Here is a 20,506-nt window from a genome sequence, read left to right on the forward strand (position 1 = left end):
ACTGCCTTTTAAGGCTTAATGCCCCTAAAGTGGGATAAGGCAGCCTCCATACCCCCCCCCCCAACACCCCCACACCCCACACCCATACTCCTCCTGATCCAGTTTTAAGTTTTCATGATAAATAAATGTACGGTTCAATAATGAATGCAGCGCTGCAGCTCGGTATTGTAGTTTCACCTCCCCAGAGTCCAGTAACTACATGACAAATGGAAGTGCAACTCATACATTTACATACATATACTGTAGACTATGGCTTCTTTTCTCCTTTATGAGCTTTGGATCAAACTTTAATCTCTGCCGTGTTAATTCAAAAACTAGTCATATAAGAAGTTCAATGTTGTGGATCTATGTTTATGACTCACTAAAGTCCCACCTCCCAACCTTTTGTATGCGTTGTGCTTTGTCGATGTCTTTTAATCTAAAGGCTCAGATGAGATGAACACCTCCACTGGGTCTTTAAATTGTGGGATATTTTGATATTTGATGACCTTTGACTTCATAGAGCTAAATTCAGCACATATTTGGCAAGTGCTTCTGTAGGAGGTGAAAATTCAACATTTATTTTCTGGCTCCTTTTACTTTTTCTTTTTAATCCATTGGTTTTTGGTGGAGAATAGAGAAGTGGTTTAAATGGAAACCTGTCTATATTGGACGGCAGTTCTTCTTAAACCTAATCCTAAACTCTAACGCTACTCATAAACATCATTTTAAGTAATACATGTACATTTAAAGACCTTTCCTTTTTCTTAAATTACTAAATTTACTTGAAGAAAACTTGAAGAACTTGTTGGATGTTGTGATGTAAAACTGAATTTACTTATTATTGACAACAGACTTTCAACAGTTAAAGTTTAAAAGAGGTGATAAAATGTAATACTGCAAAACAGTTTTGTGACATAAGGCTGGATATTATTCAGAGATTTATATCTACATTTACATCATTTATGACATTGATACTGTTACTAACACATTGGTTTCAAAACCAATGAGTTTTTTAAAAACCAAATTCATCAAATTCTTGCAAATGTTTTGCTTTACTACAGCCTCTTTCTTAACTTTTGAGCTGATTTTCTCTGTCAGTATTGAAATGTGTTACTAAATGAAGACGAGGCAGCACTGAACTGCTTCAGTCCATAAAACTATTGAAGTCTGATATTTGAAACAGCTTTTACTCTAAATCTGGATCTCTTCCACGTTCTGCACCTCATGTTTATCAAACCCTCCTCTCTTCCTGCTGCTCTCACACGCCTTCCACTGTCATCAAAGTGCTTAAAAACTCGACTTTAATGTAAGCAGTGGCGATAAAAACCGCTGTTTGGCAGCGTGCGCTTCGTCTGGTGTCAGGTAACAGAAGCTGTGGCGGATGAAACTCAGAGCCAAGTGGAAAAAACAAAAAACAAAAAAATGCCAGCGTTGGTTAAAAAAAAATGACTTGGCTGCCCTCAAGGAGGAATCAGACAGCAGGTAGAAGGAAAAACTTGCATCGCTGCCAAACACTGAACGCAGCGCAGGGTAAGACGAAGGGAAGTAAAGAAAAAAAAAAGTGATTAAGGTCTTTTCATGTCTTCCTTCTCTTCGGTGTTGTTCTGCTTTGTTAGAAATAAAAACACACACATGGAAATGAACCGCCTGGCTCCGTGGTGACGAGGAGGAGGTGAAGTTATAGAGGCAATGGTGTGTGTGTGTGTTTTGTGTGTGTGATAATTATTCTGACAGACAACTAGAACACAGCTTAATGAAAAACTCACCCATTACATGCACAATTTCACACTCATAAACAACCCAATCAGGCATCACCACACAAACACACACACACACACACACACACACACACTGTCCTCCTTCACCAAACAGAGACATAAACACACCGTTTCCTAATAAAACTCAAGACTGAAGACAAAACTTCTCTCAGGAGTTTGACATGAACACGAAGACAGGGTGTTGTTTGTCTCTATATGTGACTTGTGACCAGGGTGTACCAATGGATGGATCCAATCCAATCCATTTTATTGATAGAGTGAACATTTCAAAACAACCAGGTCGACCAAAGTGCTTTACACTGCAAAAACTCAAAATCTTTCCAAGAATATTTGTCTTGTTTCTTGTCAAAATGTCTCAATTTTAGTCAAAACTAATCTCTTCCCACTTAAAATATGACTCATCACCTAAAAATGTACTTGTTTTTAGACAGTTTTCACTTGTTTCAAACAAATTTTCAATTGAAATAAGTAGAAAGATCTGCCATTGAAAGCAAGTTTTTTTTTGTGCTTGTAATAAGAAAGAAAAATTTGCTCCACTATCAGATTTTTCTACTTATTTCAAGTGGAAAATATGCTTGAAAAAAGTAAAAAAAAAAAAAAAAAGAAAAGTCTCTTAAAATAGCTACTCTTTAAAATGTGATGAGTCTTATTTAAATATAATTAGATGGAATTAGACTAGATATGACATTTTTGACTAGAAATAAGACAAATATTCATGGTAAGATTTTGAGTTGTACAACAGAAGTAAAACAAAAATGGAAGGGTTTGCTTTCAGTAACATTTAAAAAGGTTTTGAGACCATTAAAACAGTTTAAAAGCAAATTAAAAGAACTCCCATTGTTTCTTTTTTTGTGTGTCATCAGCATAGAAATTTTAAAAAATTGAGCCGGGGGGGAAGAAAACACAACGAAAACAGGAGTGGTCCAAGGATAGAGCCCTGGGGGACTCCACAAGGAAGCGGACTGCTGTTGTTTTCACCTTGTGTGTCCGTGTGTGTGTCATCTGAGATGTTGGCATGCGCGTAACAGATTTTGTCGCCACAACATTCATGAAATTTAAGACAGGTGTGTGTTTGCATCAACACGGAGGCCAGCTTTGAGGTTATGTGATCATGTAACAAAACCGTAACACCTGTCGAGCTCTTGTGTTGACGGGTGTCGCAGCTGCTCTGACAACTTTGTGAGACGTTTTTTTTGTTTTATCTGACACGGGTTAAAACCAGTTGATAAATTAAAAATAAATAAATAAATTGAAAATCACATTTTCACTCATGAGAGACTCTCCAGCTCGTCCTCACATAAGAGCAGGAATGTAAAGTGTCCTCTAACCAAGGCCAAACTACACATCTCCTACATTGTGTGTGTTTTGTTCTTCAGTGTAGCTTTGTCTACTTTTTTTTGTATCTTTAATCCTTACACAACATGAAGCCATGATGATATACAACATTAAACGGTTGCAGTTTATCATTATTGTGTGTTTTTATTGGCTGTATGTTGATTGATAATGGTGATGTAAGCGTTCCTAAGTGCTGCTGCTGGTGCCGTGTGTTCTGTTAATAATAACTACAACTCTGTGTGATGCAGACTCAGCATCTTCCTCCACCAGAAACAGATCATTATCTGGATCTGAACCAAACCTCGTACGTCTCAGCTTCATAAATATGCAAAACGTTTCTAACCTCAAGATACAAACATTAAATCCTGAGAAACCGATTAAATTGTTAAAGAAATGCATTTAACGCCCCTGGATCCTCTGCTTGTTCGGTGCACATCTGTGTCGACAAACAAACTAACAAACTGAACTGAACTGATTCAAACATGTCCAGATGTGCTCACCTCTGCACGTCTGTACGTCATCCAGGTAGGTGTGGGCGGGGCATCGAGCTGTGCAGACGCCGTGCTGCAGGTGACCGGACTGTGGCAGCAGCGTTTCCTCCGGTTTGAGGCAGCGGAGACAATCCGAGGCCAAAGGTCCCACACAGGAGCGACAGGACGGGTGACAGTCTGAAAACAAAGGGAGGAGGACTGTTTTAGTCTAGTCTTTGTTTCAAACTGTCATTTTAGTTTTTATTAGTTTTAGTCACATTCACTCACTCTTTTTTGTCTAGTCAGGTTTCAGTCAACTAAAACATTTTAGTCAGAATAATCCATGACTATTTTCGTCTAGTTTTAGTCAACGAAAACTGATGATTTTCCATATTTTTTGGACTATAGAGCGCACCTGAATATAAGCCGCACCAGCTAAAGTTTAAAAGAAAATCAATTTTGTACATACGTATATAGGCCACACTTGAATATAAGCTGCAGGTTTTCATGTTGTAACATGAGATATTTACACAGAAAGTCCGCTCGCTTTTCTGCTGTTTTGGTTACGCTCCTCTCGCCCATGTGCATTTGTTTACAACGACGCCGGCGAAAAATCAATAAATGGAGCGACCAGATAATGTTACATAACATATAGGATGTTACGAAGTGTCTTTACCGTCATAAACAAAAGATTACGGGTTACGGAGCGCGTTTGTGTCACGGTGTGCAGTGACGAGAGCTGGGACAACGGGGCGGGGAAAAAATTGTCCAAGGAGTACGGTTAGTCTAGTTTTAGTCTTAAATGACTTTAATCTCTTTCTAGTAATGTCATTCTATTTAACTCAATCAATATAGTACAATTACCTACAGACAAAACCACATTTTTCTTTTAGTCAAACCCATTTCCCAATTCAAACACGGTTATCTAATTATTATTGTTACCGTTGGTCAAAAGAGACAGCAGAGTGACAGTGCTGGGATGTGATACAGCAGTTTTACAGGTGTTACGTATGTGTGTGTGTGTGTGTGTGTGTGTGTGTGGCTCCGCTCACTGTGGCAGGTGTTGTCGTGCGGGTACAGCCCCTCCCCACAGGCCTCCACACACTGGCCCTGGTGGAGCAGGAGACCGGCTGGACACTGGGTGCACTGGGACACCGAGGGGCCCCAACACAGGCTGCAGGAGCTGTGGCAGGCTGAGGAGGAGGAAGAGGAGGAGGAGGAGAAGAAGACGAAGAGCAGCACAGTGGGTTTCACAGATAAATCATTATTTTTTCTTTTTCATGTGTTTTTTTTCCTTGAAGAGCACACACACTGATCTGAAGTGGAAAATTGCTCATATTGTGTTCAGTGTTTTCACATGCTGATGAAAACATGCTTCAAAACAAACTTTTTTTTTTTATTAGTTATTATTATTAACAAGAACATCAAAAGAAGAAGAAAATCTGCATTTCCATGGCAACTGAGCAGACTGGTGCTGCTCATCTCATTCTGCAGATTAGAGACCGAGAGCGCTGTGGTCAAAAGCTCCAGAGACGAGTGAGTGTTAAGTGACCTTGAGTCTGGACAACAAGCGTTGCTGAGTGGCTGAAGCGTTGGCCTACCTCGGCATCTGTTGTGGCTGTCCAGGTAGTGCTGGTCCGGACATTGCGTAATACATTTCCCATGATGCAGCGCGGTCCCTGGAGGGCAGCTCATGCACTTGGGGTTGTCAGGGAAACAGGAGGCGCAGGAGGAATCGCAGGCTGTGAACCGCAGCATGTAAATGTTAATCACCTCCGGGTGGAGCGATAAAACACAGAACAGAGTTCAACTTCAATATTAACTAATTAATTAATTAGGACGAGGAAGGTGTGTGTGTGTGTGTGTGAGAGAGGTCTTCAACGTCACATTGTCTCCTAAAGGGATAGTTCAACATTTGGGCAAATCGGCCCATTGCCATAATCCCTATAGTCATAGCAGTAGGTTTGTTACCTTTAATTGTCGGTGCAAGCTGTTTTTAGAACGGTGGAGCAGAGCCGCAAGCTGCTCAGAGCTACGCTATGGAGGCTCATGGGATTTCTTGGTTTCCCTCATCAAACTCATCAAATACACAATCCAACAACTCCAAAACGCTCTGGTGGACAAGTTGTGACCTGCACATTCACCACGATATGAGATAATAACACAACGTTACCAGACAGAGTTGTTTTAGAGGTGAATTCATGCAAAACCGCTGATGCGCGTTGCCTTCAGGGACAGTTCTTCAGCAAGCAGTCTCTGCATTTACCTCTAAAACAACTTTGTCTGGTAACGTTGTGTTATTATCTCATAGCGTGGTGAATGTGCAGGTCACAACTTGTCCACCAGAGCGTTTTGGAGTTGTTGGATTGTGTATTTGATGAGTTTGATGAGGGAAACCAAGAAATCCCATTAGCCTCCATAGAGTAGCTCTGAGCAGCTCGCGGCTCTGCTCCGCCGTTCTAAAAATAGCTTGCACCGATAATTAAAGGTAACAAACCTACTGCTAAGACTATAGGGATTATGGCAATGGGCCAATTTGCCAAAATGTTGAACTGTCCCTTTAATAATTCTGATGTACAAAATGTCAGAAGTCAAATATGTCCAAAAAGATAAACTTAGCTAAAGGCTACATTCCCAGTGTGTGTGTGTGTGTGTGTGTGTGTGTGTGCTGTCCCATGCTGACATGACATTTTGACATGTGAACATGCTCAAACAGATCTGTCATTCCCTCCACACAGAGGCTAAGACCAGTAGGAGGGATTTCCTACGGCACGCCGGAGGGGACAAAAAGAAAAGAGAAAAAAAAAAGGAAACCTCTCAAATGAAGCAGCTGGAAACCCCTCAGGAGGAAAATTGAGAAGTTAAAATCCTCTCAGCTTCCCTCTCTCTCTCCAGATGTTGACATTTAAAAAAAAGAAGGAAAAAAAAAACCTCAAAGCCCAAACTGGCAACTTCTAATGTATCTGACCTTTCTGCAGAAAGTTACCCAGGTTTTGACATTTTCCTTTAAAGAGGTGGTCTGAGCCGCAGGAGAAGAAGAGGAGAAGTTCCCCCTCCCTCTCTCCCTCCTTCCTCAGCCCCTTCAGGTGCTTTTAACCAAAGAACGAGCTCGTCTTCGTGCGTCCTGAGTTCACCGTCGCCCTGAGGGACGCCTGCACCGCGCTCCTCTTCCTCATCTTACCACGCAAAAATAGAAACCATCCATATTCATACACAGGATCTCTTTCTTCTGAGTCTCTGAATGCTCATTAGTGGAAGAAGAGAGAGAGAACGGCTTAATTATATATATTTTAATTGTTTGTTTGCTAACTCTGGCTACTGCTGACTTATCATTCTGGCACCACCACACGCTGTGGAAACTGGCAAGAGGTTTAAATTTTAAAAAAAACAAAAACACACAAAACAAGCCCAAACAAACCTTCACCTCCAGTTCACCACTAACAATAAACCTCTACTTGTCTCAGAAGCTGCTGCTCTGTGTTCACTCTGACATTTCACTGGTCTTTTTGAATATCAGATGTTTTTTTTTTCCTCTTCCATGCATCTTGGGACATTTTTATTTTTTTTTATTTTATCGGAATAAACAACAAATTTTGACAAAATGTGCTGTAACTGTCTTCATTTGTTTTTTTCAGGATCAGTTTGGCTGTTTTTTGGGGGGTTTTTTTGAGCCATTTCTTCATCTTTGCTAAGTTGAAAAGTTTATTTTTAAAAGACGCTGTAGCTACGGTGAGCATTGCACCTGCGATATTTCACAATAAAAGCCCTATTAAGAAATATATGGAGACTAAACAAAGTGTTGACGGCATAATGCAGTAAATCTAAAAACAACATTCAAGAGTGAATCAATCAAAACCATCAAAATGTGTCCTCTTATTAATAAGATGAGACCAATTTCCCATTAAAACATACAGGATTGGGAAAAATACTAATTAGCCTAGTTTAGCCTCTGCATTTTACTCAGTAATGATGGCTCCAGTCACTATTTTTGTAAAATGATAAATGTCTGTAAACGTCAATTTTATCGTTTTAAGTCCCCCTTGCAATTCCACCGAGTACCACTAGGGGTACAAGAAACACTGGGTTAGACAATAAAAACAAAAACCCTCCTGTCTTTTTTTTGTTCTTTGCTGTGAGGTGTCGTGTTCATTTTACCGTAGCAGACGCCATCTTGAGCGTAGAAACCTCCGCCACAGTCCGGGACACACTCCCCGTCTTTGAGCAAGGCAGCCGGGTCTGAACACGACACACACTCCTGTGGGCTCGGCCCGCGGCAGTCTGAGCACGACGCGTCACAGTCTGGAGGAAAGATCAGAAAACACACCACGTGAACAAACCACTTCACTTTTGATACGACGGGTTAAATCAAACTTGTTTTAATTAAAGGAAATCTAGATTTGATTTGATGTTTTTGTATCATTTAGAGTAAATTGCGTAATTACTGAACTTACTTAATGTACTTAAAAGACACACTGAACACAAAAGAGATCATGAGGGTTATAAAATACAAACGAGAGGCTGGTTGTGTGTGTATTTGTGTGTGTAGGTTTGAGCTGCAGACAAAGAGACAGAGAGAAACACACAGACACACAGTATCTGATAATTAACCAGTGAATCAATCCTGTTTTGTTGATGGAAATACATGGAACAACATGTTGTGCTACACCTGCACATTCGTCCCTCTGTGTGTGTGTGTGTTAGGGTGTGTGTGTTAGGGTGTGTGTGCGTGTGTGCGTCCATGTTGTGAACAAATACAGGCTCCAGGAATCTAATTCAGCACCAACTGGTATGATCACCGTGATTTCCCAGTGGCCCACACACTGAAGCCAGATGCCACAGCAAGTGCTACAAACAAACAAACAAATACACAAACACACACAAGAGCGACCGCTCTGACTCACACTCTGACAACACATCGTTACTCCATGACAACGATGCTCATTCACAAGTATCATAAACCTTTTCACTCTGGTCACGTTTACACATAGTTGGATATCTACACAAATAACAGTGTTCACACCAGATTGGCTACTGTTTTTTTGTGTAAGGAGAAGCACACAGCCATGTCAGCCAGTCACTTCCTGTTCCTTCTGGGATGGCACAAGGTTTGTTCATCACATAGCTACGTGATGCTGATGCATTTCTGTCACATACATATTTGTGACCAGCGTTGTGCGAACGTGAACTGAACGTATTGTACTGTATTTCAGCTTCATGAACGTTACTGTGAACGCGTTCATTCTGCCGTTTGTGAACGGCGCTCTCTCACAGTATGACTTTGTTCAGGAGTGTGCCAGATTTCCATAGAGCCTTCCAAGCAAAAACCAGCTAAACACACCGTAAACAGGCGGAAAAAACCACCCAATCTGGCAACACCTATCAGCTGTTTGCATCAGCGGCGCATGAAGAGGTGGAGTGATACAGCACATTGCTGAGCCTGTCTGTGGAGGAATACTGACCCAGTTGGTTAGTTCCAGATAAACTTCCAAGTAATTTGACATATTTGAGAATTTTATAAAATAGTAATGCAGTAGTTACTTTTCCTGGTAATTAATTACTTTCATCAAGTTGTAACTCAGTTACTTTTTGTGGAAAGTAACCAGTAACTAATTGCTGTCTATGGTTCTATACGGGCTGAGGCAATAGTTTTGAAAACGAATAGCTTGCCGCAACATATTGATAAAAAAAAAGAAAAGAAAAAAGAACTAGTTCAGTTTTGAAACCGTGAACTTAGTTCAAAATTTTGAATTATGAATTATGAACTGAACTAGTTCATTTTAAAAATTTGTGAACTGAACTTTGAACTAGTTCATTTAGAAAGTGAACTTTCCCAACACTGTCTGTGAGGCTCTGAAGCCTAAAACAGAGTTTTTCCAAATCTCCACTGTGGCAGGAGGTTTCCATTAATCTGTGTATGACCCAGTCTGCACAGCAGAAGCTGCTGCCGCATTAACTGAGTGATTTCAATGTTTTTCCATATTCCATGTTGTTATCTGTTTTTTTCAATCCTTGCAGCACTATGCACTTTTTATTATTTGTACTGTTTTTTTTTATGTACTACTGCACTATGTTGTGGCTGGTGACATGTTGATGTTTTGATGCTGTCTTTTGTCTACGTTTGTTTGTGATGCCTACTGCAAATTCAATTTCCCTAAGGATACCAATAAAACTGAACTGAACTGAACTAAAACTGAACTGAACTGTTTTCTTGTCTGTATACAACATCTATTGCAGGTTTGCCCGTCCTGGGTTGCTCGCCCTGAGCTTTCTCCCGTTTCTTTTTCTCCCTGTTAAGAGTTTTCTAGGAGTTTTTCCTCAGTCGATGTGAGGGTCAGAGGTCAGAGGATGTTGTTATGATGCTGTGTAAAAACCCTTTGAGACAGACTGTTGGTAAAAAATGGGCCATACAAATAAACTTGCCTTTCCTTTAACTACTGAACTTGTATTTATAAACGGGGCCTTAGAGAAACCTGGACGATCTACAAAGTTGAGACAGAGATACGCAGTTGAACATGGGTGAAGCACCTGGCGGTCAAAGGTTCAAGAGCGAAAGCAGAGAAATGAAGGATAATTGAAAGTTTCCGTGCTGAGCGAGGAAGTGAAATGAGAGGAACACCGGGGGGGGGACGTTCACCACAGGGGAGGGCAATTAATCTAATCAGCAGCGTTTAGGAAGCGCTGATGGAAATCTTCGCTCCGTTAACGGGGGAGAGAGACGCCATAAGAAGTTAATCAAATACGTTCTTTTGCGAGAAGTTGTCGGAGAAGCAGCGTGAGATAAATCTTTTTCTGCTCTTTGATGCAGGTTTCTTTCTTTTTTTTCCTCAGGTAGAGTAGCTGCTGCTGCCTTCATGTCTCCATCACTCCTGCTTCATCCGCCTCTTTATCACCCGGAAAACACACACTCCCCACCAGGAACACTCACTCCTCTTCCTGTTTTAATCAGATCTACAAACACACGTACACACAGTTCCTCTCTGTTATCACACACACTTACATCCAACACGATTGTGTCATCGGAGGCTTATTAAATAAATCTTAATTTCCAATCCCTGCTGTGTTTACACACTTTGTTGTCGCTGAATTTCTCATGTGCAATTAACCTGCGTCTCTTTCTCTCATTAAATATTCAACATGTTTTCAGACCTGTTTGTTCTAAGTCTTTTATTCTGGCGGGACGGCTCATCAAACATTCAAACCAAAATTCAATCAAATGTGAAGTGTGAAGTTTGGGCCACATGGCGTCGAGGAAATTATGCAAATTAAAGGTACTGTAACACTTTACCTGAAGGTATTGTGTCATAAACATTATGTCAATGTCATAACGTTGTCATTCGGTTAATCCTAACCCTACAAAAACCAAATGACACTTAATGACAACGTTATGACAATACCTTCAAGTAAAGTGTAACCTTTAATTTGTATAATTTCTTCAACGCCATGTGGCCCAAACTTCACAGCACATTTCATTGAATTGTGGTTTTAATGTTCGATGAGCCGTCCCGCCAAAATAAAAGACTTAAAACAAACAGGTCTAAAAACATGTTGAATATTTAAAGGAACAACGAGGAGTTTCTCCATCGGCAGAACGAAAAATTCCACGACAATAAAAATGTCTCATATTAATGTGGATGAATCTCCGCTACCCACACTTGTTAATGGGCCCATTTTCGGTAAATATATCGTTTTGTCTTTATCGTTATTTTGTTATTATTAGTGGTGGCAGAAAAGCTGGGCGAGCCGACCAGCGTTTCCTTACTTTCGGTTTCGTGGCGAGTCATGAGAATAACGCCGCCGAATCGCCGTTTATGGTCGGGACTACGACGGTATCTGATCGCCTTTGAACCTCTGACTTTAATTCTTGATGAATGAAAACATGAGTCTGTCTTGCACCGGTCAAAGAATTTTACGGTGCGCGCGGAGGCTCATAAATGTAGTGTGAAAACGCTTCGCTTTTCCAAAACTCCTCGTTGTCCCTTTAATGAGAGAAAGAGACGCAGGTTAAAACATTTGAGGCAGGAAATGGGCCGTGCAGTAACAGAATCTTGATTCACATTTGATCAACTCTGCCTCGTTTCATAGTTTGAACGGAGTTTCGGGAGCCGGCCGCATTGCGTTGGACGGACCTCATTTGCATAAAGTAAAGTAAAGTCGAGTCTACTTTATGCAAAGGGGGGGGCAACCGCCATTCCGACATCCCACCAATCCGACATGAGCCTCAACTCTAAATGGAAACACTTAATTTTCTATCAAACGTCCTGTCATTCCAACCATTTTTGCCTCCTATGGTCGGAATGACGGTATTTCTTTCTTTTTTAAAACATCCTGCCTTTCCGACAATTCCTTAAAATAGCGTATTTTTTCCCCAAAAAGATTTTGCACTGGTTGGGCTTAGGCAATGATGAAAGGAGTTGGTTAAGTTTAGTAAAAAGACCAGGTAGACAGGCCAGATAGATAAGAGAGAGTCTGGAAGTAGAGAGTCCAGATAAGTAGGAGGGAATGAATGAATGGGATCCGTAAAATGAGAGGAATTCAGGAGTTGGTGTGTCTGCACCATGACTCCAAACACTCAGTCACTGTGAGCGGAGGCTCCGTGCAGCGTCCTAACATCTTTATTCTGTAAGCATAGAGAGAAAACTGGCTGAACCTTGAACTTTACACTTTTCAATTCCCTTGAAGAAAGAGGAGAGGAGGCGACTTCCAAAAGATCCAGGTTGGTTCGACTTAAATTTCAAATATATTTCCCATTATTAAAATTTCAAAGTTCTCTTACCTTCTCAGTGACACGGTTTAATTTGGGTTTTGTTTATCTCGTCCATACAGATTGTGCTTTTTTTCTTCTTCTTAGAGTTTGTACAGTTTCCATTTCTGTCCCTCACATGCTCTCGTCTTCAGTAGAAAAAGGAGCTAAATTAAATATGAGTTAAAGATTGTTGTGGAAAAATGGAGATTTGTGTGTTTTCAGTCTGGATGTGTTGCACTGTTTGTGTCAGTTTTGTTGCATTTTGCGTTACATTATTCATCATGTGTGCCAAATAGAAATGAAATCCGCCCCTCCTTGTGTCTCGTTCTCTCTCAACTTGACTTCACTTTTCCATCTCTCTTCATTTTCAGTGAAAAATTACCACCAACCAGCAGCCAAATCCACTTCCTCTCCATTTTTTTTTCTTCCCACTGTGGGCGGATAAATCAGTCATTTTTTCTATCAGCAGGGGATTTAAATCACTGACACCGACTGATTTAAAGGACCACACTTGGTGGTTTTTGCATGTTTTAGCCCATTAACTGCAAATCATGTACGCGTTTTTTTATAAGCGAGGATAAGATTTGGAAATGTACCAACACTTTTTAGATTGATTTTTCTATCTTCCCGAACAGCCAGCGCTCTCGGCTCATGTGTCTACATGATATGAAGATTAATTTGAAGAGATGCTTCTTAAAGGTCCAATAATGTGTGAAGTCAGATTCCCCATGTCTGTTTTGATTATAGATTATAGCTGTAGGTTCTGAATTAATACTGTGAAACTATCAAAGCCTCAGTATTCAGAAAAATAAACCTTAAAACCAGCGACTTTGTGATGTCACAACATATTACTCTCACCTGGATCCACTATCCGAATCACACAGGATTTGTTGGTGTTTTATTCTGAAATCTGCTCTATTTTTAATTAATCATTCAGTCAGCCAATCAGAAGAAAGGCCCAGAGCCTCCTCTCCTCTGATTGGCTAAAAGTAAATTTAGAGTGTTTTTTTATGGATCAACATTTCAAAATAAAACACAGGAGAAGGGTAAAAGGTTTTCAGAGCAGCAACGCTAGAAAAGTCCCTGTAAGTGAAAAATTAAATGCAAGTGCAGCAAATGTTCTCCGTGAACGCTCCCGTCAAGTCTCAAGTCTCAGGGAGTTAATTTTGGTTTTGCGCTGACGTGCCCGCGAGGTGAGAAATCAATCAAAAAAAGCAAAACATTTTTTATAATAAGCTCTGAATTATAGATACTACGTGACTTGAAGGTTACAGTACAGTAGACGTCTGAAACATGCAACAGCAGAGCGGACTTCCTGTGAGTGGTGGTGGGACAGCTCGGGTTTAAGTGGCGGGACGTCCCGAGGAAACTTCCCGTTCTGTTCGGTTCTGTGTTGGAAAGACTTGAAGGACTGGAAGCTATCGCCCATGGTGACAGGTTGATTGACAGGTGAAACAGTTTCCTGGCCCACTGTTCAATATTTTAGTCTCCGCCAGCTCTTCTTTCTCTTTCCTTCCTATCATCTCTCTGTCTATCTTTCTATCGCTCTCTCTCTCTGTTTCTGAAGATATGCATCCCTCTGTTCCCATGATGCTCTCTGTCTGTCTGTCTCTCTCTCTCTCAGCCCTCTGGCCTCTCTCTTGAGCTTCAACACTAGATTTCTTGTCATCTGTCTTTCTCTTTCTGTGCTTGTTTGTCTCTGTTTACACCCATGTTCAATTTTTAACGTCTCTCTTTCTAGTCTTCTTTTTCTTTTTTCTTATTTTCTTTTTCTTCTTCTCCTCCCACTTTCTTCTTATTCTTCCTCTTCCAGAGATAATCCTTGATATCTAGTCGATTCCTCGGCTGCACCTCTGCAGCGACTTGAACAAAATTTAACAAACAAAATCCACTCGATGTTGGACTTTTCTTTTCTTTTCTTCTTGCAAATGAAGCAAAAACATAGAAAGCATCTAACCAGCATTTAGCAAAAGATGTGACTCCTACATTTCTACCACTGGGTCACACACACACGGTCACACACACACACAACCTCTCCAAAACGGTTATATCCAACAAGGGGATTACACGTCCTTTACCTTGGCCCTCACAGGAGAGCAATTTATTTTCTCTGTGCAGCCCGGAGCGCTAAGTTATCAGCAAATGTAATCCTAGCAGACCAGTTGCCAAAAAAAAAAAAAACCTTCTCTGCATAAAACAGGCGAGGTGGAGGTGGAGACGAATGCACAGTCACACGACGACGGTGCGGCGGATAATCTTAGCTCGCCGTTCCTTCTGGTATGAACCGAGAGAGACGCAGCAATTAAACTGAGCACGGGGGGGAAAGAGAAAGAGAGGGGTTTTATTTTGGAATCTAGATTCATAGATTCAGTATCAGGTTTTTCCAGCCAATAAAGAAAGAAAAACTTCGAAGGGACCGAACTTATATGTATAATGTGTAGGAATTCCCCCCATCTAGCGGTGCGGTTGCATATCTGAACATATTCTTGATGTTGCATTCACGTGAAATCGGGCAGACGTCAGACAGACAACAGACGCTGCGTGTAACAGGATAAACAAGCGTCTATGTAAACAAGTGGTCTGCCAGCACGAGGCAAAACAATACAGGCGTGACGATATGTTGTCATGGTGATGATGATGGTGAAAATGACATCCAGTTGGTTTTGCCGACGGCCGTCTGCCTGACTGCACCTGAATGCAACATCAGTGCCTCCGTCCTTCCTCACACTACACAGTGGTGACAGTTTTAACAGGCCGAGCCGACAGCTCCGCTGGGTTTCCGTGGTTACCTACGGTCACGCTGCCACTCAACGTAAAAAAATGGCGATGCAACATGGCCGCCTCGGTTCGGTGCGTCGCCCACTTATGTATTTGTAATGACTTGTAACAACTCATTCTAAGGTACGAGAAAGCTTTCATTTGTATGCTGCTGTGATTCCACTTCAGTGAAATACGTATTTATGAAAGACATATTTGATTCTTGCTAATAAAAAGCCAAATAAGTTACATACTGGGGCTGTAACTCTCCAAACATTTCCTCTGCGGTGTGAAGCCAAACTGCAGAATTAGCTCAGGAAACCGGAAAACACAGAAACTGTACAGTCGTCACGGTTCCATGAATGAAACTGGGATGTAAAATTTAAATAACACATGGGTGGGTGAGGGGGGGGTCACGAGGTGAACACATACGCTGGGTGAGCCAGTCAAGACGGCATCGATTCGATCTCTCCCACCTTTCCTGAGATTTCACAAGCAGAGAGAGCCGTGAAAATCACACCTGACAGAAATAACCACTGATGTCAAAGGTGTTTTCTAAAAAAGAAGCAAACCGACCATGACGGCTCCGACACAAGTGAACATGAGAGGGTTATGCAGAGGTCAGAAACAACAGTTAAGTTGAATCACGAATGGAAATAGCGACAGACTTTGCTTGGAAGCCGCCGCCGACAACAGCAACAACATCAACAACAGCAGCAGCAGCGTTTATTTCCAGAGACGAACTGAGTAAAGTAGCGTTTCTATAAAAAGAACAGCCGTCCTCCAGTGATCTCTCCACGTTATGAATGAATCTCACTGCCGTTCCAAAGATCTGTCGTTCTCTCAGGCTTACAAAAAAAAAAAAAAAAAAGCCAGACAAATTAATTCAAAAGGCTGGTAAACTGAATATAGGTCAGTTTTGGTTCTATTGAGTCCCTTTGGAATAAATCAAAGAGCTGCAGCAGCGACGGCCTGAGTCTGACTATCACACACTGTGATGTTGCAGGGAAGCGACTCCCCGCAGGTCGGATCTGGAGCTGTTGTCTTCACAAGGACAGCGTGAGGTCACTGTGACCCAAATCTAGTCAATTCAAAAAGAACTTTATATCATAAATGTTCACTTGTGTCACAGAGACTTTTAGTATCAGCTCCAACAGGTGGATCAACCTATCCCATGATGCATTGTATGTTGATAAAGCAAACAAACAAAGCTAAAAGTTGTGTTTCAAGCTACTGGTGCAACTGTTGAGAAACTCTTAAAGGGATAGTTCAACATTTTGGCAAATTGGCCCATTGCCATAACCCCTATAGTCATAGCAGTAGGTTCATTACCTTTAATTGTCGGTGCAAGCTATTTTTAGAACGGCGGAGCAGAGCTGTGAGCTGCTCAGAGCTACACTACGGAGGCTAATGGGATTTCTTGGTTTCCCTCATCAAACTCATCAAATACACAATCCAAGAGTTGTTTTCTAGGTTAATTAATGCAAAACCACTGACGCGCTTTCTCGTTGGGGGCAGTTTTTCATCAAGCAGTCTCTGCATTTCCCTCTAAAACAACTCTGTCTGGTAACGTTCTGTTATTATCTCATAGCGTGGTGAATGTGCAGGTCACAACTTGTCCACCAGAGCGTTTTGGAGTTGTTGGATTGTGTATTTGATGAGTTTGATGAGGGAAACCAAGAAATCCCATTAGCCTCCGTAGTGTAGCTCTGAGTAGCTCACGGCTCTGCTCCACCGTTCTAAAAATAGCTTGCACCAACAATTAAAGGTAACGAACCTACTCCTTAAACTATAGGGATTATGGCAATGGGCCACTTTTCCAAATGTTGAGAACAGAACAGCGTACCGTATCCACTTACTGGTAAAATTACGACTTTTTTCTTGTAAACTTTCTTTATGTAAAAATTGCCACTTTATTCTCGTAAAATTATGACTTTATTCTTGTAACATTATGACTTTATTCTCGTAAAACTATGAATTTATTCTCAAAGTCTGTGAATTTTTTTTTTTCCTCAATGTGGCTCTTGAAACAAAAGACCTTAAAAACAAGACCTTGAAACACTTCCTATAAATGGGAGATGGAAGCTGCTGTGGACTGTTTTTGACGTGACCAGGATGGATGAGCATGTGTTTGTGTGGCTTTTGACACTGACTGGAGACAATAACAAATGTGTTTTGAAACAAACAGATCACTAACAAAGTCTTTACTCTGTTTTTTTTTGTTTTTTTGACTCCCACAAACATCCAGTGTGGAGCTGTATGAACAGTATGAGCAACGAGCCTGAACCGTCCTGATCTCACTGAGCCGTTGGGGAGAAACTGAGAAAGAAACAAGTCGGAGAGGACGAACAGCTCTCTCTCTCTCCTTCCAATAACTATTAACCAGCTGACTGTGGATGCATGCATGGGCAGACACACACACACACACACACACACACACACACACACACACACACACACACACACCCACAACGAACCCCCAGGGAGTCCTGCAGCGACACACCGGGCTCTGGGTGGTCCTGGTCGTCTGCCAAGAAGCATTACAATCCTCCATAAACGCCTCACAGCAGCTCCTCACAAACACCTCACGCACTCACTGACACCTCCTCCCATCACCTCCCACCTCCTCCTCCTCCTTCTCTCTATCCTTCCTGTGATTCTCTTCCTCCGTAAACAATAGGAGCTGGAATAAGGAGCTGCTTCAGACTAAATCCTCCCCTAATAGCCGCGGCCTGAGTGAGCAGTGCACCCTCTGATTTCCAGCGCTGCCGCCTCGGGAGACGCTGGTCAGGGGGGAGAAAACAAAACAAAACAAAGCAAAGCAAAGGTTTATGCTCTTATTAAAGCTGGTTATGTGTTAAAAGTAAACGCTCTGCTGCCTGACTGGGACACACACACACAGACGCACACACAGAGAGAGAGAGAGTTGATGTTTTGGATTTGTTAGGACAGACAGATGCAGGATAAGAGCCTGACAGGGGAGTCGCACAACGTCACGCACCGCAGCCGCCATCGCTGTGTTCGATTTGACTTTTGGCTGTACAATATTATAGATAAATACAGTTATATCTGCAGTATTAATGCAGTGTAGATGTTGGATTAATGAATGAGCAGGGGAGTTTCTTCAGTGGACGCCGTCGAGGCCTGAAGCATCCAGCATCCAGCAGCAGAGCAGGACAGAGGCAGCATAAATGTATGAAGAGGGATTTCCACAGCACTGTATTATATTACATTACATGGAGCTGGATGGATGGATGGATGGATGGAGGCAGGATAACACAAATTGCCCATTGCCATAATCCCTATAGTCATAGCAGTAGGTTCGTTACCTTTACTTGTCGGTGCAAGCTATTTTTAGAACGGCGGAGCAGAGCCGTGAGCTGCTCAGAGCTACACTACGGAGGCTCATGGGACTTCTTGGTTTCCCTCATCAAACTCATCAAATACACAATCCAACAACTCCAAAAGACTCTGGTGGACAAGTTGTGACCTGCACATTCACCACACTATGAGATAATAACAGAACGTTACTACACATAGTTGTTTTAGAGGTAAATTCATGCAAAACAGCTGATGTATGTTGTCTTCAGGGACAGTTTTTCATCAAGCAGTCTCTGCATTTACCTCTAAAACAACTCTGTCTGGTAACGTTCTGTTATTATCTCATAGCGTGGTGAATGTGCAGGTCACAACTTGTCCACCAGAGCGTTTTGGAGTTGTTGGATTGTGTATTTGATGAGTTTGATGCAAGAAATCCCATTAGCCTCCGTAGCGTAGCTCTGAGCAGCTCGCGGCTCTGCTCTGCCGTTCTAAAAATAGTTTGCACTGACAATTAAAGGTAACAAACCTACTGCTATGACTATAGGGATTATGGCAATGGGCCAATTTGCCACAATGTTTAAATATCCCTTTAAGGTGTGAAATTGAGCTGCGGCGTCAACCACACCGTAATCACATTGCGGTTATTCTCCACTCTCTCTCTCTCTCTTTCTCTCTCTTCATCTGTCTATCATCCTGCCAACCCCCCCAGCAGTCACAGCAGGTCTTCTCTGCTTGATGGAGGCGCTCAGTCAAACTGCTCAGAGTATATTAGCGTTCCCCTCGGGGTTCGGCTCAGCTCAGCTCGGCTTCAGTCATTGGTCCAGAGGCTCTGGTTGCACCGAGGCCTCTGAGGCAGAGCGGCGGTGGTGGTGCTGGTGGTGGAGGAACAGTCGATGTCGACAGCTCTTGTTGTTGCATCCATCCTTTATTGGCACTTTGCACAGCGGGGGTCCAGTCTTTGCTCTCGCTTCTTATCCACCGTTAAGCCTCCTCCCTCCCTCCCACCTGCCTGCGCTGGTTGAGCTCATTTCAACGCCCCACGACAATCACTTCCAGTACATAACGAGGGCCGATTATACTGAAGCCCTTTGAGAATTAATCGGCCAATAGTTGAGCCGACAGACGACGATGTTAACACTTATATTTTCACTAATAAAGTGCAGGGAATATGACTCGGTTTTACTTAGAAATGATGTCCTTGTGCCGTTATTTATCCAGTAGGGGCGTGTCAAAGTTTGATTCATAAAAACTTCATGGTTTGAAATGATGCAGGAAAGAAAATGTGAACACGTTAGAACTCACATCAATTCACATGCTGACTGCACCACACTGTTCTCCCTTCAGTTTATATCTTTATAACACGTGTTTGAACTATATTTAAGCGATCAAAAGCAGCTATTTGTTTTATTTATCCATTGATTTACGAATGAAAAATGTAGAAATTAAATCAGTCGATATATATCTGTTATTTGGAATTTGGAATTCTTTATTCCGGAAAAAATTAAATAAGTCTATATTTCAATTCATTCCCGGTTCGTCGAAATTTGACAAACCGGGAAGAGGAGCTTCCGCTACAAACAAGCTTGAAAAATAGATTTAATTTTTTTCGGGACAATTTCGCATTTCGGGGCTTCAATACAAGACGGACATTACATACGAGCAGCATGGAGGTATTTGGATGTTTTTTGGTGTGTCTTTTTGCTACGAAGACAGTTGGTATCCACTTGCAACCGTTATATTGACATGCACTGCTACGCCGAGACCCCCTGTAACTCAGAGAAGCCACGGAGGACTCTGAAACTTCTCCCAGCCCTTAGTCGACATGAGGGTGAGTAGATAATGTAAGTAAGTAAAATTTCAATTTTAGGTGAACTATCCCTTTAATATCAACATCGGCATCTGCCCACCCCCCCAAAAAAAATCCATATCAGTTTGGCCCTTTATACATACTGTATATAAAACGTCAATTTCCTCCAATTTACAGATGCACACCTGATCACTGTTTATTATTGAAATATGACTGTGATTATACTGCAACTCTTCGCTCTGAATCAGGCTGAGAAATAAATAATGCATAAAAGTCAAATGGCAACAGGTGTTTGCCACAATACTGTAGTCTG

The 20,506-nt window shown here is 41.7% G+C and overlaps 1 protein-coding gene across 2 annotated transcripts in view; it reads right to left on the bottom strand.

The window, feature by feature from the left end:
• Positions 1-20,506, bottom strand: part of fras1 (Fraser extracellular matrix complex subunit 1) — a 341,854-nt gene that overhangs the window by 175,254 nt on the left and 146,094 nt on the right. For both annotated transcript variants that reach the window (XM_085785897.1, XM_085785896.1), the window contains exons 14-17: positions 7,721-7,864; positions 5,167-5,307; positions 4,618-4,758; positions 3,596-3,763 (exon numbers count right to left, since the gene is read on the bottom strand). In XM_085785897.1, the coding sequence (XP_085642023.1) occupies positions 3,596-3,763; positions 4,618-4,758; positions 5,167-5,307; positions 7,721-7,864 (594 nt within the window). The remainder of the gene's footprint in view (positions 1-3,595; positions 3,764-4,617; positions 4,759-5,166; positions 5,308-7,720; positions 7,865-20,506) is intronic.

The sequence above is a fragment of the Trachurus japonicus genome, chromosome 9 (assembly GCF_045865225.1).
Source record: "Trachurus japonicus isolate A0001 chromosome 9, Traja_1.0".
Taxonomy (NCBI): Eukaryota; Metazoa; Chordata; class Actinopteri; order Carangiformes; family Carangidae; genus Trachurus; species Trachurus japonicus.